The sequence below is a fragment of the Balearica regulorum genome, chromosome 3, assembly GCF_011004875.1.
Source record: "Balearica regulorum gibbericeps isolate bBalReg1 chromosome 3, bBalReg1.pri, whole genome shotgun sequence".
Classification (NCBI taxonomy): domain Eukaryota; kingdom Metazoa; phylum Chordata; class Aves; order Gruiformes; family Gruidae; genus Balearica; species Balearica regulorum.
Window position 1 is genome coordinate 118997131 of NC_046186.1, and position 20876 is coordinate 119018006.

Here is a 20876-nt window from a genome sequence, read left to right on the forward strand (position 1 = left end):
ACGTTGTTACACATCCCTCTGATATAAAGACTTCCAGCCTACCTTAGCATCAACTTATTCCTAGCTTTACTGGTTTTCTTCAGAATTTAGTTCTGAACACAACTTCATACAAAAGGGTGGAGAAGAAACACTTTCCCCCACAAACTTAGGTATGTTCTCCAAACTTGCCAATAAAGAGCTGCAGATGTATCATGGTTGTCAGGTTGGTTCTTTCCCAACATGAAGCTTTTAGATCTTTTCAGTTTCAGCAGTTCTACACACAGACTTTTCAATAATTTTCTGTTAAACCTCCATCTTACAAAAACACATGCCTAACTGGAATCTCCTAAGACCCTCCAGCAAGTCATTTGCATTTAAAAATGGGTACCATAAAGTTTTTGTGTTGTTGACGCATTTTTTCCTAAGAGAGTCAGTACAAAAATTCGTGCAGTACTGAACACCCTTAATCTCCAGCGGAGTATCTATGGAGACTATTGCCAGCCCAGATGCTCTCCCCTTCTCCTACAGCTTCTTACTCCAGTAGCTGATTGATTGCACCTGCTTTACTTTATTTGTTCTTGGCTCCTTTCTTGATTTCTCCTCATCACTCTTCCTGAACAGCCACTCCACACTTTACTAATCAATCTGTCATTTCCTCCACCCCCCCACCCCACCGTATACAGTGTTGGAAGTAAATGGTAAAGAACTTTTTCCACATTCTCCATCAGTTGCTGCTTTGGCTTGTCAGCCATACGGAAGATTTTTTCCCCCTGACACCCTTCAGACCTATTCAGTTTGTCACGGCAAGAAGTACCTTTTTACTTGAAGAAGATATCAGAACTTGGGCACGGCACTGTCAAGTCATCACCGATTTCACCATACCTAGGGCTTCACTTGCTCTCTCCAGAACCTCGTTCAGGTTGTACCAGTTGCCCACCATATATCCCAGTATACAGAGCAGAAGTTCTCATCAGCAAGACTACTTCTAATTTTAAATTCTAATTTTTCAGTATTTCAACTCAGATAGACAGTTCTTACACACTCTTGATACTTTCAGAGTGGGGTCAACATTTCAGGGAAATAAAATTTGAAACAGATGCAGTAACAGTCATGCTAATGTACATATCTCTTTTAATTGGGCTGATCAGTTGAAATGCAGAAGCATTTCAGCAGTCTAACCTTCTAGAAGTTCACTGTTCCGCGTCTTATTTACAAGAAATACATCAAAAAAACCAAGTGACTATGGATATTTTTCTCCTGAATGTACAGCATAACAAAAGCTTCAAGTAGCAGAGAAGTGTTTCAGCACAACTTTTGCCTTCCAGCATTTTTTGCTGTGTACTGGGTACTAACAAAAAGAATGCGAGAACAGCTACAAGAAAATAAATTCGCCACTGCCATGATTCAGTACCCGCATATTAGACATTGACATTTTGCTTATGGGAAGCGTAACAGCAATCACAACGTAAATCCACACCTTGTCGCGTTCAGCAGCCCAAGTAATACAAGATCCGTGAATTTTAGCAGGTTATACAGAATCTCAGAGTAGTTAGAATAAAAACACAGGTTAGGCTAGAACGGATAAAGAGTCTCCTAGTTAAACCACACGATATACTGCATACCCCCATGCACTACAGGCCTCCAAAGTGAACTTTGGAGTAGTCGGGCAATTTTTCATTTTTATGCAGTCTTTCTTCTCTAGCTTTTTCTAGATTGACAGACTTCTTGAAGTTGTAAGATATAAAAGACCTACTCTAATGGGAGAAAGAGGTCTATGGGTACTGTTGCAATACAACCACTCATCAGTGTTCAAGAGCTCAGCAGCCTCTGACATATTTTCACTTTGAAAGTCATTAAAAATGCTTTTACAAGTAGGGGACAGAATTAGTCGTTTATGACAATGGCATCTGCAAATTTATCAGCTCTTCCAGATTGTGCTAAGGTAAGTGTTACAGCTTTCCCATTTTAGTAAAAACAGCTGATTAGTTCCAGGCCTGACCTCACCTGGAGTATTATCATAAAGGCCATGTTCACCTGCAGCCACAAGATTACGCTACACACCTGTTAGCACAGACCAGTATTCATCCTTAATTATGACAAAAGGAGTCAGAAAACTAGTCCGACATCTGGACAAGCAGGAAATACTTTAGAGTGTTAGATCCTCCTCTGAAAAACCACAAGCTTCAGCCAAGTAGGATAACAAGACATAGAAAGAAAAAAGGAGGAGGAAGCCAGCTCAGAAGTAGTCCTTCTTCCACACACTTGTGTGGATGGAAGAACTAGATGAAGAACAAGGCACTGTTACAGAATTACATACAGAATACAGAAGTCTCTAAGTGAATTGGATTCTCATTTTTAGTCAGCCTTCAGTGCAAGTATTTAGATAACTCTACTGGTGACCAAAACCGCGATAACACTGCACGCATGAAGAGAAGGGGAATTAATCCAGGCCAGGCTGATGTTCCTCAGCCCAAGCAAGCAGGCAGAACCATAAGAAAGAGAGGCTTTAAATCCAATCTTCTCCCATTTCTGGACTTTCAGAAAACACCATAACTTGTGCACTTCCCCTCTGCTTTTCAGCCACCTACAAGAACACCACTGTTTTGCTCAAATTCCCCATATCATTACGTTCGCTAAGTTTCAAGACAAAGTTCATTACGCATGGCTGACTGCTGTAGTATCTGGCAAGTAAGACTCATGTAGAGAATAGCTATTTTTACACACTTAAGGGTATCAGTGTTGTTATGACTCCGGGGATACTCGCAGAATTAGCAGACACCAATGAGGCTTTAAGAAATTTTGTTGGGGATTTTTCCCATTACCCCCATGTTAGGCTGCCACTGTTAGTAACAACACGGGTTCAAAGTCTCGGCCCTCCTAAAAGTAACGTCAGACTGAGAAAACAGAATGGTCTACATTTAAAAAAAAAAAATCCTCTCTTTTACTTACCATCAGTTTCGCTCTTACTTAAGTCTTCCATCCATGTTGGAATATCTTTCAAGGGAACATATTCCCTGAAGTACTCTTTGCGTCTTTCTTCCAAGGTCATCTTCAGCAAACGCTCTGTTTAGGGGAAAGATAAATAAAAAAGTTTTGCAAGCTTTCATATATTCTGGCACACTGGCCAAATAGTGATAAACTCAGTGTCAACTCAGTGTCCTGGATGCAATTAAATCCCATTTGAGAGAACCAAGCACAAGCGATTCAATGAGTTACAAAGAATAGGAGCTAAACACGGTGCATCTAAAGAATTGCACGCGCCTATTTCTGGATATCGCAGTTCAGCAAAAAGAAACGTCTCTCCACCGCTCTTTCAACTGTCCAGATTTCCTCCCCCCCATCCCTACTGTGCCTCTTCTTCCCACCACTTTAATTCAAGGATGACAGAAGTAACAGTAAGTTTATTACGTAGGGAATTGTTTTATAGAGATTTTGCAGGTATCAAAGTCTACTCTTCAGGTTCTGCATTTGTAAACTAGAACTTTAAAAAAAGCTAGGAAGCTCAAAATTGAAACATTGTTACTGAAACAGGTTTACCAATGCAAGCAAGTAAAGGCAGGGAGTGTGGCAAAAGATTAACAAAGTGCTACTATATTACAAAAGAGATTAGCGCTAAAGCAAACGTTATGTCACTTTCAAGATGGTTGGGGTGATAAGAACCACCTTATTGTTTGGTTGGTTTTTTACATTCTGCAAACAACGTAACTTTCGGCACAAGACAACCACTGTCATTTCCTTTACACACATCCAGCTGTATTTAATCCCGTTTGGGGTAAAAAAAAAAATCAGTAGCTGTAGAAAGTACTTAGGATATCTGTTGGTTACCCAGGAGTAGATAATACAAGCATGCAAGTTTGACAGCCTTTGGCTGCACATAATCTGAAGCGCTCGGAAAGCCGACTGCCACCCACCAGCTAACCCTGTTTCCAAAAAGCAGACCAGGACCAGCATGAACTGCGCCTGCTGGATTTAAAGCTCTGCAAAACAGAACACCATGGGTTAAGCTTTAGAGATTTTTAGTTGAGCATTGATCCGACGCGCTCGGCTACCACACTAAAACACATATGGATGGCTGTTTTCTCCTGAGAAAGTCACCGTGGATTTTTTTTTCCCAGACATTTAGTGAAAAGTCAAGTCTCAAAGACTGTACGATTTTGATGGCTACTGCCAACTTCACTTTTCTTCAGACCTTGCTATAAATGGACTAAGATCTAAGAAAGAAAAAAAAAAAAGTCCCAACAACCCAACACTGCTAACAAACCTGGCACTTCCGCAAGACCCTGTATCCGATTTTTGCAGCCATGTCCTCTTCTCCTTCCGCACCTCATCAATGCTTAATATTATTAGCTCAGCACAAGATGCAGAGCTTTTCCCCCTCCAAAAGGAGGATGAGGGGAAACAACCGAACCTGTAGAGTATATTAGGATGCCCACACGCTAATCAAGCTTCTGGGTCTGTTTTGACCAGTGGCACTGTACTACTATTACCATATTAATAGTTTTTCTTGACACATTAATCAGTAATAAAGGCTCTTTGATGAATCAAGAGTTTTTAGGGATGTAGGAGAGGGCTAGACCCATAGCATTTGCCTTTGGCATAAAGGACTGGACAGACACAAAGAGAATATTTTCATCTCAAGTTGAGGGAACAGTGAGCAAGTTGAACATGAAAACTGCTTCTCAGATCAAACCTTAAAAAAAAAAAAGAAATAAAATCACTTTCACTTGATTTTGTTGGTTTTGGGTTGGGGTTTTTTTTTCCTCCAAATTAAGGTTCCTAATTATGCAGGCTGCAATCAGCACAGCCTAATAACCAAAGGCAGGTTTAAGCACAGACTTCCTTATCAAAATAAACTTATTTTGATATTTTTGACAGTATTACCAATTTCTTCAGCTGACAAACTTTTCTCTCCAATTATTCAGGCTTAGTATCTTAATTGGATTTTTACAATGCAACAGTAAAGCTAATGTGATTAGGATCACCATTATGCACAACAGATACACACCTAACTCCACTACTTGATCTTCAAGCATACAAAACACCAAGTACTTAACATGCAGGTTACAAGTACTACAGAACGGCAAACCTGAGAGACCATGTGTCTGTGTGTCAGGTTTGAGGGACTGACAAGCAGAGGAAGTTCAACTACCTTTTGCTGAAGAGGTTACAGAGCCAGTTCTGTGCCTTCAAAACACAAGTATCTCTCTATAGGAAGGTTTTACAAAACTTTGTTCTTGTGAGTCAGCAGCGAGAACTTAAACTGAGTCTTAATTATACACAAACCTCCTGGAAGATGCCTTAGCTGCAAGTAGTTTTCTACCTGTAGTTTTATGAAGTGCTTTTGAAAGTTTGCAGGCAGACCAGTCCTGTACCTAAGACTCTGAAATCAACTCCAGTCCCATTCCTCCTCTGTTTCAGCTGTCCTCATGCAAGATCCACCCTGGGAGAACGTGGACCAACCTTTAATTACCAAGAAAGTAATTAAGAAAAGCAAGTGTATTGTCAGTGGGTTTGAACTCAATATTTAGCAATTAGTGCTTTTTCTTTTCAAAAAGAAAGTTCTTCAGAATATAAAAGACTGAGAAGGATTACACTCAGAGCTTCATGGGAAGAGCAGAGCCAGCGGGCACAGACAGCTTTACAGGGGGCAGGAGTACCTGGGAAAGGCAGACCTAACAACAGATTAGATTTCAAAAGTACAATCTGGATAGGAAGGAAAGAAGTTGGGCTTCTATAGCTTTCCTCTCCAGTGAAGAGGGTACTTGGTAAGAACAGTCATGCAGGGCTAACAAGCTGAAGAGCAATACCAACAATAAACACAGAAGTTTTTTCTGCCCTCCTCACTCAAAATACCCAGAGCCAGCATCATCAGCATGGCGCTGGAAAGCAGTTACTGGAGCAGAAGACTGGCAAACACTGTTTGTTCTCTAAAAGGCAGAGACACACTGAGTTCTGGCCAGCTAGCACTCACAAACATGCTTCCCTGGTTAGAAAAAAATCTCACCAGCAGTCGTGAGCTCTGGTTTGCATTCAGTAACGTCACCGTACTGGTGGAGACCACCACCCTCACAGCTGAAAGACAACAAAACTGTGCCTGCAGCTCAGGTTTCCAGCTCACCATCCAGCCCCTCCTTACCAGGGGTTTGACTTCACGCGCTGTGCTAGAATTCACACAGACAGCAGCAGAGCTGGAAGAGACAAGTGGGAGTAATGGGAACACTCACCAGAGCCTACCAGAAACCTTTTCCCATCTGCCCCCAGCACAAAACCAGCCTTTTTGAAGGTAACAACGTACAGCATTAAGGACTTGCACAGGGAAAGTCAGTTATAATTGATCACACATAAGCAATGCCTGAGAAGATTAACCTCTATCTTCTCTGTTGAAGAGAGAAACTTAAAACATCTAGTAGAAATTTGTTGCCTCACCTTCACTACAGCAACATACTTTGTAAAACAGTTTTGAAAGAAAAAAAAAGTATGCAAAAAACCTCACTTCTTTTGAGAGGAGCAGCTAACCTACAGGGAGATCAGTTTATTTGTCTTTTAACAATTTCTCCTTGGAAGCGTGCACTCGATTTCTGCCACAGACAAAATGAGGGAACTCTCTCCTTGGAAATGGTCTTCTGCCTTCTTGGCTTGAAACACACAGTCACAGGGGTAATGGAAGACAAGACAGAAAACTTAAAACATGACCCGCTGGTGTGTTTTTGTTTTTCTTCCTCTCCTCCTTGTATATATACATATTTCTAGATTATTTATAAACATAGCGGCAAGTTTCCTCCCAGCTGATGTAAATATTATACTTCCACTGTGTGAATTTCTCTCAATTGCTCTCCCTGTGATCAACATAAAGTATCAAAATGGCAAGGTCTGCATAAAATGCTTGTCCCACAGCTTTCATGCTCTGGAGTTTGACACCGGGGCTTTATAAACTGAGACTACACAGGGTGAGGGTCCTTAAAAAAAAAAACCCAAAGCACAAATAAAAGGAATAAATATTTCTTATGGGAGAGGGGGGGGGGGGTGTTTTGAGAACCCCCATACCCCAAACATTTCACCCAGCTGCTCAACACTAGAAGCTAAACTCGAGTGCATTACGCTAATGATACCAATAAACCATGACTTTCCCGGAAAACATATGCATTAAAATAAAAAAAAAAAATAAAAGGCACGTTTTGACGGCACGTGCTTAACTTTTCGGCCTGAAATACTTCCACAAGGTGACTCGGGGGCGGGCAGCCCTCAGGAACGGCGCTGTTCCCCCCCCCGCCCGCCTCAGGGCCCCTCTCCTCGCAGGCAAAGTTAGTCAGCGATAACCGAGGCGGGGGACAAGCGCACCCAGAGGCGGGGGCACCCCGGTGTGCGCAGCTCCGGGGCGTTTCGGCTGGGAGGCCCCGGGGGCAACGGCAGGGAGCACGAAGCACCCCCCTCCCCCACCCCGCCCCCTCAGCCCCGGGAAGCGCCGCCGGGCACCCCCCGGCGAGGCGGCGGCGGCTCTAAAGGAACGGGATCCCCCCCTCTCCCCCAACCCCCCCTCACAGGTCAGCGTGAGGTAAAGGCGGGAGAAGCGGGCCCGGGCCCGGTGCGGCGGGAAGGGCGGTAATACCTTTCTCCTCCCGCCAGAGCTTTTTGCGCTTGTTGCCGGGGTACATGGTGGTGTGGCTGGCGGCGGCTTTGAGCTGCAGGTTCCCCAGGCTCACGAGGGGGTGGATGAGACGCCGCGCCAGAGCCGACCGCTACCGACGCCGTGCGCCGCTGGCTGCCGCTGGTTGTTGCTGTTGCTGCTGCTCCCCGCCGGCTTCGGCTCCGCGCCCGCCACCCGGCTCCGCACGGCGCCCGTCAGCTGGGTCACGCCTCGCTCTAACCCGACACCCCCGCAGCGCCCGCCCCCCTCCCCGCCGCCCGTTGGCTCCGGCAGACGCCGCTCAGCAGCCCCCTCCTCCGCCCGCCGCCGCCGGACCGGGCCCGGCGGACGCACCGGCCAGGAGGGGCCAGAGCGCGGCGGACGGACGGACAGACGGACGGACGGACGGCGGCGCTGGGTTGTGTGTGGGTTCTGTGTGGGGGCGGGTTGCGGGGGACCGCCGGGGCGGGCAGGTGCTGTGAGTGCTTGGGTGCGACACTGGCCGCTCGGCGCGGCGGTGGCGGCGGAGTCGCCGCGCTCGGTGCCCCCGCGGGAAGGAGCTGGCGGGCACCCCCCCGCCCCCAGTCCCGTCCCGCCACCGCCCCCCCGCCCCGCCTCCTCCGTGGAGGAGGCGGGGCAGAGCGCCCTCTGCTTCCGGGTTGCCGGCCGTTACCGAGCGCGCCGCCGATTGGCCGGGAGGGCGGGAGCCGTTGCTAAGCGACGGCGTCGGGGCCCGGCAGGGCCGCGGCCTGCGGGTCGGGGCCGGGGGCGGGGGCGGGGGTGGGCGACGGAACCGGCCCGGGCTGCCGGGCGCCCCCTCCCGCGATCGTCCACCGGCGGGGGCGTCAGGGACTGGAAGCGCAGCCGGCCCTGGCGTCTCGGGACGACGGGGAAAGAGCTGCCACGGTGGGTTTAAAAACCGGGGTGAGGTGAGAGGGAGCGGGGGGCTCTGGTGGTGGGTACGCGCGGGGATCTCCCCGCTCCGCGGCGGTGACAAATGCCGGCGGCTGCTGCCGCAGCCCCGCACCTCCACCGAGGTCAAGGTCCGCCTCGGAGGGGCCCGGAGACCGGGGAAGACGTGCCTCGGCGCCTCCTTCGCTCTCCATTTTCCTGACCGAGATTAATTTTTTCCTTGTCTAAACAAACACGCAAACTTCTGTAGCCGAAATAAATAAATACGAAAGGTTCCCTGCAGCTGTACGGCTCCTCTTAGCTTCGCTTGTGTCCACGTGAAGGTAAAGGCCCCTCCTGGTGCAGGTGGACGGGTTTGGTCCCGGACCGCGGCAGAGGCCATCCTCCCGGCCTTGGTCTGACCCTTAGGAACCAGCACAGCTCCACCTGTAACGAGCAGTTCACAGCGGGATGGAGATGTCTGGTTAAAGTCAAGCATGGGCAGGTATCCACGTGAAAAATGTACCATCTCAGCTAAATCATATAGAAAATGTTTTATGTACACCTTCTGGTCAAGAACAGGCTTTTCTTTGATGATACGCTCTTCTGCTTGATGTGTAACAAAGAAACGTAGCCACTTCTTTTCCCATAGTTTCTGCTATCAAACATATTAGCACCTCTACTATTGCCATTAACCTTAGGTCAGTTCCTTACAGCAAAATCCATAGCCTTGTCACGCTTACTGATGGCAGGGAGCACTCGGAGTTTACCTTTTAACTAGTTAAAAATCAGAGGAAGATTCCTCTTTAGAAAGCACATTTTAATATTCAGAGTAGATCAGCGTCTAGGGGTACATTATCGTCTTACATCTCTACTCACTTTGCCCAGGTGATGTGCTTTGGTAGCCCACGCACAGTTTTCTCACCTTGATAATAAAAATGAGAGAGAAACCAACAGGTAAAGAGGCATTAAAAAAAAAAAAAAAAAAAAAACCAAAACAAAACAAAAAAAAAAACACAAAAAAGAGATCTCAGTTTAAATCATGCTTGCTTGTGTGATGTGGAGCAAATATTTGAACCCGTATCCTAGATCACTGCATATTTACCAAGCTACTGAATATTCTAGTGTCCTGGGGGATCTGTTCCACATTTTATAAATCAATGTTTATCAGACCAGAAGGGGAGAGAGAGAAAACTTCACTCTCTTCCTGTAAAGGGCATCTGTATTCTTCGGTTTCATTTGTAGAAGCCGCTACAATAGCAACAATTTTGGAAAATATGTAAAGAAAGTACAGACATATATGAAAGCAAAAAAATTATGAAGCGTGATGTTTACATCGGCACCAAAATGGAAGACCAGATGAAAGATTGGAGTAAAACTTGCTTCAAATTAAAAATAGAAACCTTCGAATGTTCCAATTCTAGTAAGAAAATTATTTTTGCATTTTACCTCCCCCCCCCCCCCCCCCGCAGTTGCTGGTGGCACAATTGATTCCACTAAAGCAGTAAGAAATTACATCACTGACTTAATCTGAGCATGACCTGTCCTTTGCTTCTTACACTTGTTGATTCTGGAGGCCTTAAACCTTCCAGAGATCGCTGATCCTCCAGGTCGAGTAAAATCGTCAGTCATTTCCCAGCTAACTTGGGCTGGCTCTTCCACACTGTTCCCGAATAGGAACAAAACGTTCAGCTTTGTAGATATGAAACATGAATAATCATTCCACAGCTGTCTGCAAGCGTGCAATTCCCACAGCCAGAGCTCGAATAATATACGGGAAATCGGCCGTTAGAAATGCTGTTTGGGGAACACACCTAATTTCTTTAGAAAAAGAAAGATGTTTTTGCCTGGTTGACTACATGTAACGCCTGCCACGAATGAATTTTAAAGGGACAAAAGCTCAAATATATCAGACTTTCTCTCTGACAAGTTTGTGGCTCTCAGTCAGTGGAGGAAAGGAAACGTCCACACGACGAGAATAATAATCCTGCTCTGCCTGGATTCTGGCAGCAGACTCACACACTGCAATGAACTCTAAGGAAAGCAGGGAACGAATTGTAGGCTATGTCTTTTTCTTCCTGCAACAGACTAGCAGGCACAGGGACATAACATTAAATATAAATACATTTTATTTTCTTGTTCATAACATCGCTGATCAGAGATTTAGCCTGAAGTAGAAAGTTTGCCCATTGTTACCAAGCAAGGAATATCTCCCAACAGATAGCGTCCTGAAAGTGGAGTGACGCTTAGACACAATGCTAATTTGTATAATACACAATACAGTAATTAACTTCTGCCTCTAGGCAGACACTTAACTGTCCATGTAAATGGATGAGATCGTTCAAGGACGGCACTCGATTTACGGCAAAGACTAGAGTAAGCATGAACAGAAATCCCAGGAGATGCTGATGGAGAAGAACAGAACGGAGGACAAGCCTAGACAAAAACCCCCAGCGCGGTGGCCAGAAAGGTAAGAGCAGAAGCACTAGGAGGGAGGCACGTAAGTAAAAGACAGTGATCTTGGAGAGAGAGAGAGAAGCGATCGAGAGATGTGATCGGAAGTATCAAACGTGGTGGGAAAATTTCTCTAAAAAGCAGCATTTCAGTAATTGGATGGAAACCAATCAGGCTGTGAAATAGGAGGTTATTTTTCTGCGAAAACTGTAGCGAGCTGTATACGTGGTAGGCTAAAGCAGAGCTCGGAAGGCTTAAACATGTTCCGTTGAAACAATGAGCGTGAAAATGAGACTGATAGGAAATTTGTCTCATGCTCTGGGTGTATTTAGTCCATCCAAGGCCTAGCGAACATGCTGGTGACATTCTACAGAGGAAGACAAGAAAACTGGGAAATGTCCATAAATAGCGTTTAAGAGATACATAGCCTGGGCAGAGTACAGATTTCTGCTAATAGCTGCAAAATGAACATTTAACATATGGATAAAGTAATGAATGACTGATTAGAGAGTTCCTGTTACAGTTATAATAGGAAATGTAAATTAACACGAGGGTGAATACTACAGAAGTGAATAAACGTACCAAAGGAGAGCGAGAGCTTCAATTCAAACTGCTGGATCATCCAACCAAACTAGCATTAAGACACCTACACGCAGCGTTACGATCGCCATCAACCATCTTGACCAAAAGAAAGGCAGTGACATGGCAGATCCCATGCTGAGCCTGTAGCGGAGTAAAACCGAACAGCTTTTTACTCCTCCCTGGAGGAAGCAGGTTGTGGCTCGACGGGAGTGAACTGTGGCGTGGGGTATGCGGCCCGCCAGAAGAGAGGAAGGAGAGGGTTCGTCTGAGATGGAGGTCTTAAAGGAAGGATAAAAATATCAGTTGCTGAAGAAACGGAGAGGATGGGAATGGAAGTCAACTCTTCCAGATCTTAATAGTCTTAAAAACATTTGAAAAATTGCGTGGGAAAGAGGGAAGGGCACTTAGATGCGGCCTTAGATGGCAAACCGGTGCCACCTTCATCAACACAACCGGGTGCAGGGCCAGGGCCTGCGGTCGCAGGCGTTGAACTGAGGGCAGCAAAACCGAGCCGTTTTGTGAGAAAAGCCTCAATGTTTGACTAGCAGAAAATTTATATCTTCTTCATCGCAGCAGCCGCCGTTTGAAGCTTCTGCCCCATAAACCGGTTTAAAATATGCCTGTGAACTACACCTAACCTGTAAAGTATGTTCATCTCAAAGGTCACGTAACATGAGGGACCGGAATAAAGTCTTACTTTCTTATACTTCACTTCAAAAAACATATTGAAAACATGTTTAAAAAACCGATAATAGAGCTCTTCTATTTGCAGTAAATGCTAACATTTGGTAAGCACACCAAAAAAACAGTATGCTTGTTTCTTTGGGTGGTTTGGCTGGGGGTGTTGTGTTGGGGTTTTTTGTTTGTTTTTTAATAATGTGTGGTAATGATTGTATGGCCATGTTTACCTCATTTTTCAGATTTTATATTTTTATTTTCTTTATTATTTTATAGAAATTGAAACCAGCAAAATAGTACACAAACTGCAAACAGAATCAATAGAGAAACGAATTTTTCAGTCGTCTTACCTAAAAGATTTTTTTTTTATCTCGTCTAACACAAAATAGTTGAGTTTTTCTTGTCTCTCTCTCTTTTTTAAACTAGAAACTGTCTTGGTTATGGATTCATTTCAAGAGCTTCTTGCACTGCTACAAAATTAAATACTGGGACATGAAACAACAACAACAACAAAAAGAAATTAAGAGAAATGAAAAGGACAGTAAACAGTCCTTTTCAGTCTGTACAATGGAAAATAGTCCTTTATTTCATCTGTATTTACACTGTTTATTCTACTTTTCACTGAATACAGCAAAAAAGGCAAAGATGAAATGAAGAAGTCTTAATCTTAAGTATTTTTAATGTTCATAATTATATATATCATTTTAATTAATTGATAAAAGATTTAAATGCAAATTTAAATTGAGATTACAATTACTTCCCCAACTTCTACTTCATGAAAAAAAAAAAAAAGAAGCAACAGAACATTATGGACAGTTTCACATGTTAAGAGAAAATTCCTTCCTCATGTATGTGAAGGTACCTTTTTAAATGTTTGATTTGAGTAGCTATTAAACAAAACTGATTTCTTATACCAATAACAGCAATATAAAAATCTTAAATGGCTTTATAAATGATTTCTATTTAATAAAAATCTATTTCAGCTTTCATGATTCTTACTTATCAAAGCTTGCTCGTGTAGCAAACCGTGTGTTACGCGCGGTCTTGTTGGTTTCGATTAAATCCTGTGCTAATGCACACTTCCGCCGCAGGAAATTCAAACGCAAACTTACAGCCCCTGTACATTAACCGTGAAGTCTTTCCTCCCGTCCATTCCTATCACATGGTAAAACTGCTCTGAGTTCTTTTCACGAGGCTTCCACAATATCGTCGTTAAAATGTCACTTTTTATTAGCACGTTCACTCTCAGATACGCCAATGTGCGCTTCAAACATTAAATGCACATAAAATCCGTCTTTTGTTTGACAGTTGCATCCCACCTTCTGAACCGCCGAGCTGCTGGCACACCTGGGTCAAGGTTCTGTTAGTAAAATGATGGCTAGTGCCAGGTAGAGAGGGAGTTAACTGACTAAACCCATTTGATAAATCCTTACCTGTAATTTCTCTGGCTTGTTGCCTCGGGCAAATGAGCTAAAGAGGAGGCAAGTAACTACAAGCCCCATTTGTCCGACTGGGTGATTGGAGAGAAAGATGAAAGGCAATATACTCTTGTGTTTCTTACAGCTTTATGATTTTAATCCATTTTGTCAGGGAAGTAGATTTTTGGTCCGTCAAATAATGTGATAATGAAACTATTCAAACAAAGAGAAAAAGAATGTTTCTGTGCTGTTGATATGTTTGTTAATATGATTTACTACAGGTACTATTTCATGAGTAGTCAGATGCATAGCATTTCAAGTTTAACCACTAAGGTTATACTTATATCCAGAAATGGTCATTTTTGATAATAAAGAAATTAAATACTAAACACATAAAACAAATAATTTGAGATAATTATTCAAATAATATATGCACATTATTAAGTGACTCTTCTGACAATTAAGACTCTTCTAGTACTTAGACACTTGTGCATTTGATTCGTTAGAGCATCACGATCTTTTAGAAGAGAAATTTGCAGATTCTTCAAAGTCAGACCTATTTTAAGACAACAATTTTGGAAAACATTGTTCCAACATAACAGCATCCTAACAGTTCAGTCTTGTAATGTAAGCGAGTGGAGCACGTTCCCAGGCTTTGCACGGGTCCCAAAACTTAAAGTTCAGAAGTATCAGGTGTGATTACGTATACCGTGTGAGAACGATGAACGTTTTAATTACTGCAGTGGCTACCACGTTGTACCATAATTCTGCAGAATGGTGAATGCTACTGTTCACACCAGCCGTACCCCACGATCGAAATCCATGTTTGCAAACGCAAAGGAGAAGGAGCTTTTCAGAGTTTCCATAAGAACCTCAGACACCTGAGTTTTTATGTGCTGCCAAGAGCCAGCAAAAAGACAGGAATGTTCGACTTGGGCTCCTCTCTGGGATCAGCTTCACATGGAAGAGATAAAAATACAAGAGAAAAACCAAACAGCAGTTGATCTAGACTGAAACTGTCTTCTGCTCCTGGAACTGTTCCTGGCTCAGAGAGGAAGAAAAGAGAAGTGTCCCACCTTGGAGCTGACTCGATGGAGAGGGGAGTGGAATGCCAGGCTGGCACCCTGCGCTCAGTTACCGGGGAGTTTGCCGCAGTTCAGATGTTTGTAGCAGTGATGGCGGTGCTTGGACAAGCCTTTTCAGGCGGCTGCTGGTGGCTGCTGGAAACAGAACTACCTTTTAGTCATATTCTGTATCAGAACAAATTAAGATGTGTTTCAGAAAGTACCTAATAAAGAGAAAAACTTTTAAGCAGGAAATCACTTTTTAGTATGCCACTTGAAAATGTGGAATTCCTGCTCAGCCTACAATGTCCTCAGTAAAAAATGGAGATTGAAAGCACAAATAGAATGAAATAAAGTGACCTCAATACAGAAGAATAGAGAAAAAAAGAGAAAAAGCAGGGCTTAACCATGAGCCTGAACTTCAAGTACATAAAAGTAATTCTGTTGACTTCAACTGGCACCACTGACGTACTATACGACCGTTGGGAACTTGACCTCTGCTGGCTGTGTACAGCTGCTTATAATCAAGAGAGTCACATCATCAAGTGGCTTTGCAAGGACAGAACATAATTAAATGCAACCACATCTCGCAGAGGAAAGCATTGTATTAATCTGCAGTAGTAGTAGAAATATTTCCTAATTACAAAATTCCTTAAATGACTGCTGCTTTTCTTTCCAGAAAAGCAACCTCCTGGCATTAGAGAGGTTTACATGGGGTGACTGTAAGAAGAGATAAACAGATGCATTTTGTTGTTTTGGTTCTTCCATTGTTAGTGCACACATCCACATCTAGGCTTCGATTTCTTAAGACTTTAAGGGACAGAAGGCGAGTGATTTATTCCAACACGCTTTACCAAATCCCCAGTATACAGCTGAGCAACTGGGGCTAGCTGGGCTGGGAACTAATTGGTTGCTGAAAACAATAAAAGATGGGAGTATTTTTAAAGACATCTAATGTGCTGACTGTATAAAATTAGACTGAAATGACATTATTAAAGAAAGCTTTCAAGTGTCAAAAATGAAAGAAGGTCATATATTCTCCACTGAGGAAATCTAGATCTCGGAGGGGACATCCACTTTCATTATTCTGCTATTTTATCTGTTTTGTCTTTTACAACAACTTTGTAGCCAGACAGGAAAAAAAACCCAAAGAGATATGGTTGAGAGTTGAAAGAATGAGCACAGAGAGTAGATAAAAGATGTAAGAATTGGAAAGACAAGTCAAAATTTTAAAATTATATATAGTGCAAAGCTAGTACAAAATAGTTATTGATGAAAAGCTAGGCTATCTTGAATGTAAATGTTATGCATCTTACTATTTTTAACAGATATCACGTATCATCAAAATCAGTGGAATTACACCACTCAAAATGTATGTTTAGTTCATATGTAATGAGAAATAACTGAAATAATTTTTCAACTTTTTGCTTTTCCGGCTCTTTGCTCGGTTGTTTCGGGTTTTTTTTGCTTTTTTACCCTCCAAATGATGCCATCTCTTCACGGCTATCTGTTCTCACCATTTCTGATTGATCCTGTTGTAAATTCATCGATTCCTATGCACCTTTTGTAGACTTGAGGCAAATCTTTTCTCGAGGCCCATTTCGGTTACAATAGTACATCTGCTAATTAACATTAGCGAGGTCGTGCTTGTGATACGTACGGAATCATAGCCAGAACAAAACGAAGGCATGACAAACTCACCGCGGCTGGAGGGCCCATGGGAGGTCTCCAGTCCAAGTTTTTGCCTACAACAAGGTTGCACTGAATTCACGTCAGGATGTGCAGGGCTTCTCCAAGTGGGGTGCTGAAAACCTGCAGGGATAGCAGATCCACAGCCTGTCTGGGCAACTTGTCCCAATTTCTGCTGGATTTGCTGAAGTTTATCACCAGCCTTCTTGCATTTGCATCTAGAGCCAAGTTTTTAAAAAATACTTTAAAGAATTTCAGTTTGATCAACTGATATACCACACTACATAAACCAATATGATCGTACGGCCATTACTCTATACCTTTCTTGCACTACATTAATTTCAGACTTCCCACTGGATTGTGAGGTTTTCAGGAAAAGCACTGTATCCTTTTACTTGTACAGAGTCCAACATGGGAGAAAAAAGAAAAAAAAGACAGTGGGGGATGTCTTTCAACTCCGTTGAAGCAATGGCATGGTTATTTTCCAGGTTATTTTTCTTTCTAATTTTACTTTATTCTTTTGTCTTCTCTAACATTTTATTTGCTTTGCCTAACCTTTCATGTTGTTTATTGCTCACCTTTCCATTAGCAGTACACTCTGTTTTTATCCCCTGTAATACAACACATAATCCTGCTCCTTTTCTTATAACGCTTCCAGCACTGCGAAAGCATATCTACATTTTCCTTATGTTTTTCTTTTATCTTAGCGCAATATACCCCATATCCACTTCACGACTTTCCTCTCACCTAAATTTTTCTAAATCATTTGTTTGGTGCAAGGGGAGAACAGTAATGTAATATAAATAACTGCTTTAGCTTTGATCACCTAGGTATCGCACCACTTTGTATTGGTTTTAGTTTAATTATGTTGTATCACTTGGCAAAAATTAGTTCATAATTTGGGAGTACAGGTTTTATAGGATATTCACAATAATACTCAACCTGAATGCTGGTAATTAAAATGTCCTCCCCATCAATTGTATTTTATTGCTTTGTACTACTAAATAGCATGTTAATATATCATTGACATTATATTATATGATATACTAGGAAAGTAGGATGTTTACATTACAATTCTTACAAAATGTTTTCATTCTGATTTTCATTTTTATAGCACTCGTCACCTTTAGCTTTAATATATGTTTAATATACCTCCTAACAATATTTTTTGTTGCGAGTATATTAATGGCTTTTCCTAATGTGCCCAAATCAGTGCAAATCTTTTTATTAGTAATCCATAATCCACGAGCATTTCTTGATGTGTAGGAATCACGTTTGGTTTTATAGTCCCCCTCAAGTTGGTCAAGAACTATATTATGAGCTGTATTCTGCTCATGCTGAACTCACCAGGAAACTCTCTTTTTATTTGGACTGAGAGTGAATTATTAACTGTGGATACAGAATTTCGTTTACTACAGTGAAGCCGAAGCCTAGGTGCTAACAGTATCAGAGCAAGCAGGGAGTAAAAAGCGCTTCCCTCCTGCATTGAGCTGGGTAAGACTATAACGACGGTCACTGCCATTCTGCTCTGGGGATCTCCGTGATCCGGTAGCCTTAGCACCATGGCTCTACAATGCCGTCTTCCTCCCAGGCCATTTTCTGGCCGTACAGTAACACAGCAGGTGTTTGCATTGTGTATCCTCTTCCATGGGTTACCTACAAGCTTGACAAAGGTCCTGATATCCTCTTTATTGTAAATCCATCAGTACTTATGTACAAGAAGTAGTACAGTTAAGGCTGATATATAGCAAAGTCTCCACATCATCCCTTCTGGGGAAAATGAAGACCTTCTGCCTGCTCATGCATAGCAGTCGAAGGGATAAATGTCTGGCTAACCAGCGAAACAACGCTTAATTTATGGTAATTCATGTAGGTGGTTACAGCTATGTACTACATTCTGCCTTTTGTTATAGGTTAGAAAATTAATTTAATATTTTTTCTTATAGTGAACCCTTCCTGGAAGCCCTTTCAAGAAGAGATCTGTAGTGTGCTCATTAAAATTTAATCTCTTCTATTTTAATAAGTATCCTACAGGGTTATTAAGTGTTAGAATTATCTCTAAAGAAAAAGAATGACATTATTAGTTAGCAAATTAAGAAAATTTGTCTCCCAAATACATTCTGTTTGAATAGAAACAAAACAGTTTTATAACAAAATGTACCCTCTTACTGATAACCTGTTTATTTTCAGAAGCAGAAAACATTTAAAAAAAAAAACAGAGAAATAACATTTCAAAACAAGTAAATGAGTTTCAAAGTATAATTTATCAGGATGAAGGTTTAGTCCCTCCAACACAGTCACAAACTGTGTTGCCTAGCCATTATAAATGGGGATATTATCTCTCTCAATAAATTTGAAAAATTGTTTTAAATACCGTTATTTTTTACTAACACCCAGGCTGCATCCACCCAGTTATTTCAAGGTCGCGTGGATAAGCAACAGTCCCACACATTCACTGCTGGGGAACCTTCCGCAGTGGAGCATCAAGCGCCCACTTGGGAAGGGGCTTTCAGGAGGCTCAAGGCCAGCTGTGGTGGTATCTGGAGCGACCAAAAGCAATGCTGTGGAGGCCAGCAGGAGCCGCGAACCTGGTTTAATTGTCCGCTGGGCACCACAGTAATGAGGTTGGCCAAGCTTGGCAGAAAGTAGCATATACCATTCACGTAAGTGAGCAATAATAGGCAGCGAGAGTCAGTTGGTGCGTGCATCCCGAGTTTCCTGCATGTGGGCATCCTTCAGCAAACAGCATGGTTGGTATTTGATTGTACAAACTACTCGCGGAGCCTGCCGGGGCTGGAAGATTACAAAGCAACGACAGGAATTCTAGTTACTCTCTGGGACACACGTTAGGGACGCATGTTTCTTGTTGAGCCCTGACTTAGAGGCTTACCGTCCCGTCGGGGCACCGAGGTGGTACTTGGGGAAACAGCAGAGAGGAACAAGAGAGAGATCAGATGATAGCCTTGGAGGCACCTACAGCTCTTACAAATGACCAGAGCAGTGGGAGGCAATTCAAACAAGTCTCCAGAGGGCAACTTCCACAGAGAAGCTTACCTGTGCAGAAAGTGCTCAAGAAATAAGCCTGTGCACTTAGGAGCACAGCCGCCCACATTCACTATTTGGCTGTCCGACCCTGGCCACCACAGATGTCAGGGGCCACACGTTCCCAAGTGACTTCTCGCCGGAGACGTCAGGTCTGCGCTTCACACAGCAGCAAAGTCCAGCTGCTGTGCCACGTGCTCATCAGTGGGATACATCGCCTGGCACTCGTCCCCAAGACTCCAGCAATGAATTTGGTAAATAGCCACTGCCTCACCAAAATTACGCTCCCTCCCGCAACCACACATCTTACTACAGATGGACTTACTAGTAATGAGCTGAGCCACAAATGTCTCTCATCTTCTGTCCATCTTTCTGGGAGCTGGTCACCAGTACCTAAGTCATCAGTGACATACATTTGAACGCACAGCATCTGAAATGGGTAGAACAAACAAGAGCTAATTTTTAAGTCCCGAGTCTTAAAAACTGTTTCTTACAGTAAGCGTTTTCTCATGTGACGGTTGAACTTGGCAATTTTCAATAAATTCTTAAAATTAGGATATATCCTTGTGGTGAAATATATCATTATTATTGGAAAAATTAAATAGCAATAAGCTGCTGGTTTATATAATAGCATATAATGTCAGTGTCTTCTACCTTGCTGCTGATAGGGCAAGAAACTAAAAAACACTTCCAAGACTGATAAATCAGTCCAGGTTCTTAAACTAGGAATCAGTGGAAATGGAAATTCTCCAAATACAGCTGGAGTTGCCCCACAATATTTGAGTACAACTACATTTTGCAAAGCGGTCATTAATTCTGGATCTGCTCATTTTTAGTATCTAAATCAATATCCCATAGATGTGATTTGTGAAGGTGCCACTTGTTAAATGCGTTCAAATTTCAAGTGTGAAGCTATAGCTGTGATGTATGTAAGAAGTGCTTATCAAATATTTGCTTCCAGATATAATTATTTTAGTAGTGAATTTTTGAAATATTATCTCATGCCTAAATCCAGTTGCATTTCAATGTTTTTATCTGAAATAAGAAGCTATATCAAAGAAGGCTCTTGTCTATGAACAGTATTATTGTAGGCTGCTCTCCATAAGCTTTTTATTGCTAATCTTTTTCTGCCGGAGACTTGTGCGTATTTTAGACCGAACCTTTTTTTGCCGATGCTTTGCATGTGGAGTAAGAAGTAGGTTTGTCAATATACGATCCACCTGAAACCAGTGGGTATTTATTAAATAATTCAGTTAATTCTTTAGACATTGCTTAAGTTGCATTTCAAAAGAGTGTTAACTAAGTGCGTTAGCATGGTAAACCGAAAGAAAAATACTATGCTCATCATGAAGGGCTTCTGTAGTTTGTGAAATAGTAAGAGCTTTCTGTGTATGAAATATGTATTCCAGTTTTAAAAAATGTTGTCATTATAGACTGCCTCTGTAAAGGTAGCAA

General features: G+C 42.6%; 1 protein-coding gene across 1 annotated transcript in view; it reads right to left on the reverse strand.

Moving 5' to 3' along the window:
• MACROD2 (mono-ADP ribosylhydrolase 2) overlaps positions 1-8152 on the reverse strand; it is an 889996-nt gene extending 881844 nt beyond the window's left edge. Inside the window, exons 1-2 of the mRNA XM_075749758.1 lie at positions 7586-8152; positions 2929-3042 (exon numbers count right to left, since the gene is read on the reverse strand). Coding sequence (XP_075605873.1) covers positions 2929-3042; positions 7586-7631 — 160 coding nt within the window. The 5' untranslated portion in view covers positions 7632-8152. The remainder of the gene's footprint in view (positions 1-2928; positions 3043-7585) is intronic.
• Positions 8153-20876: the final 12724 nt, after the last annotated feature.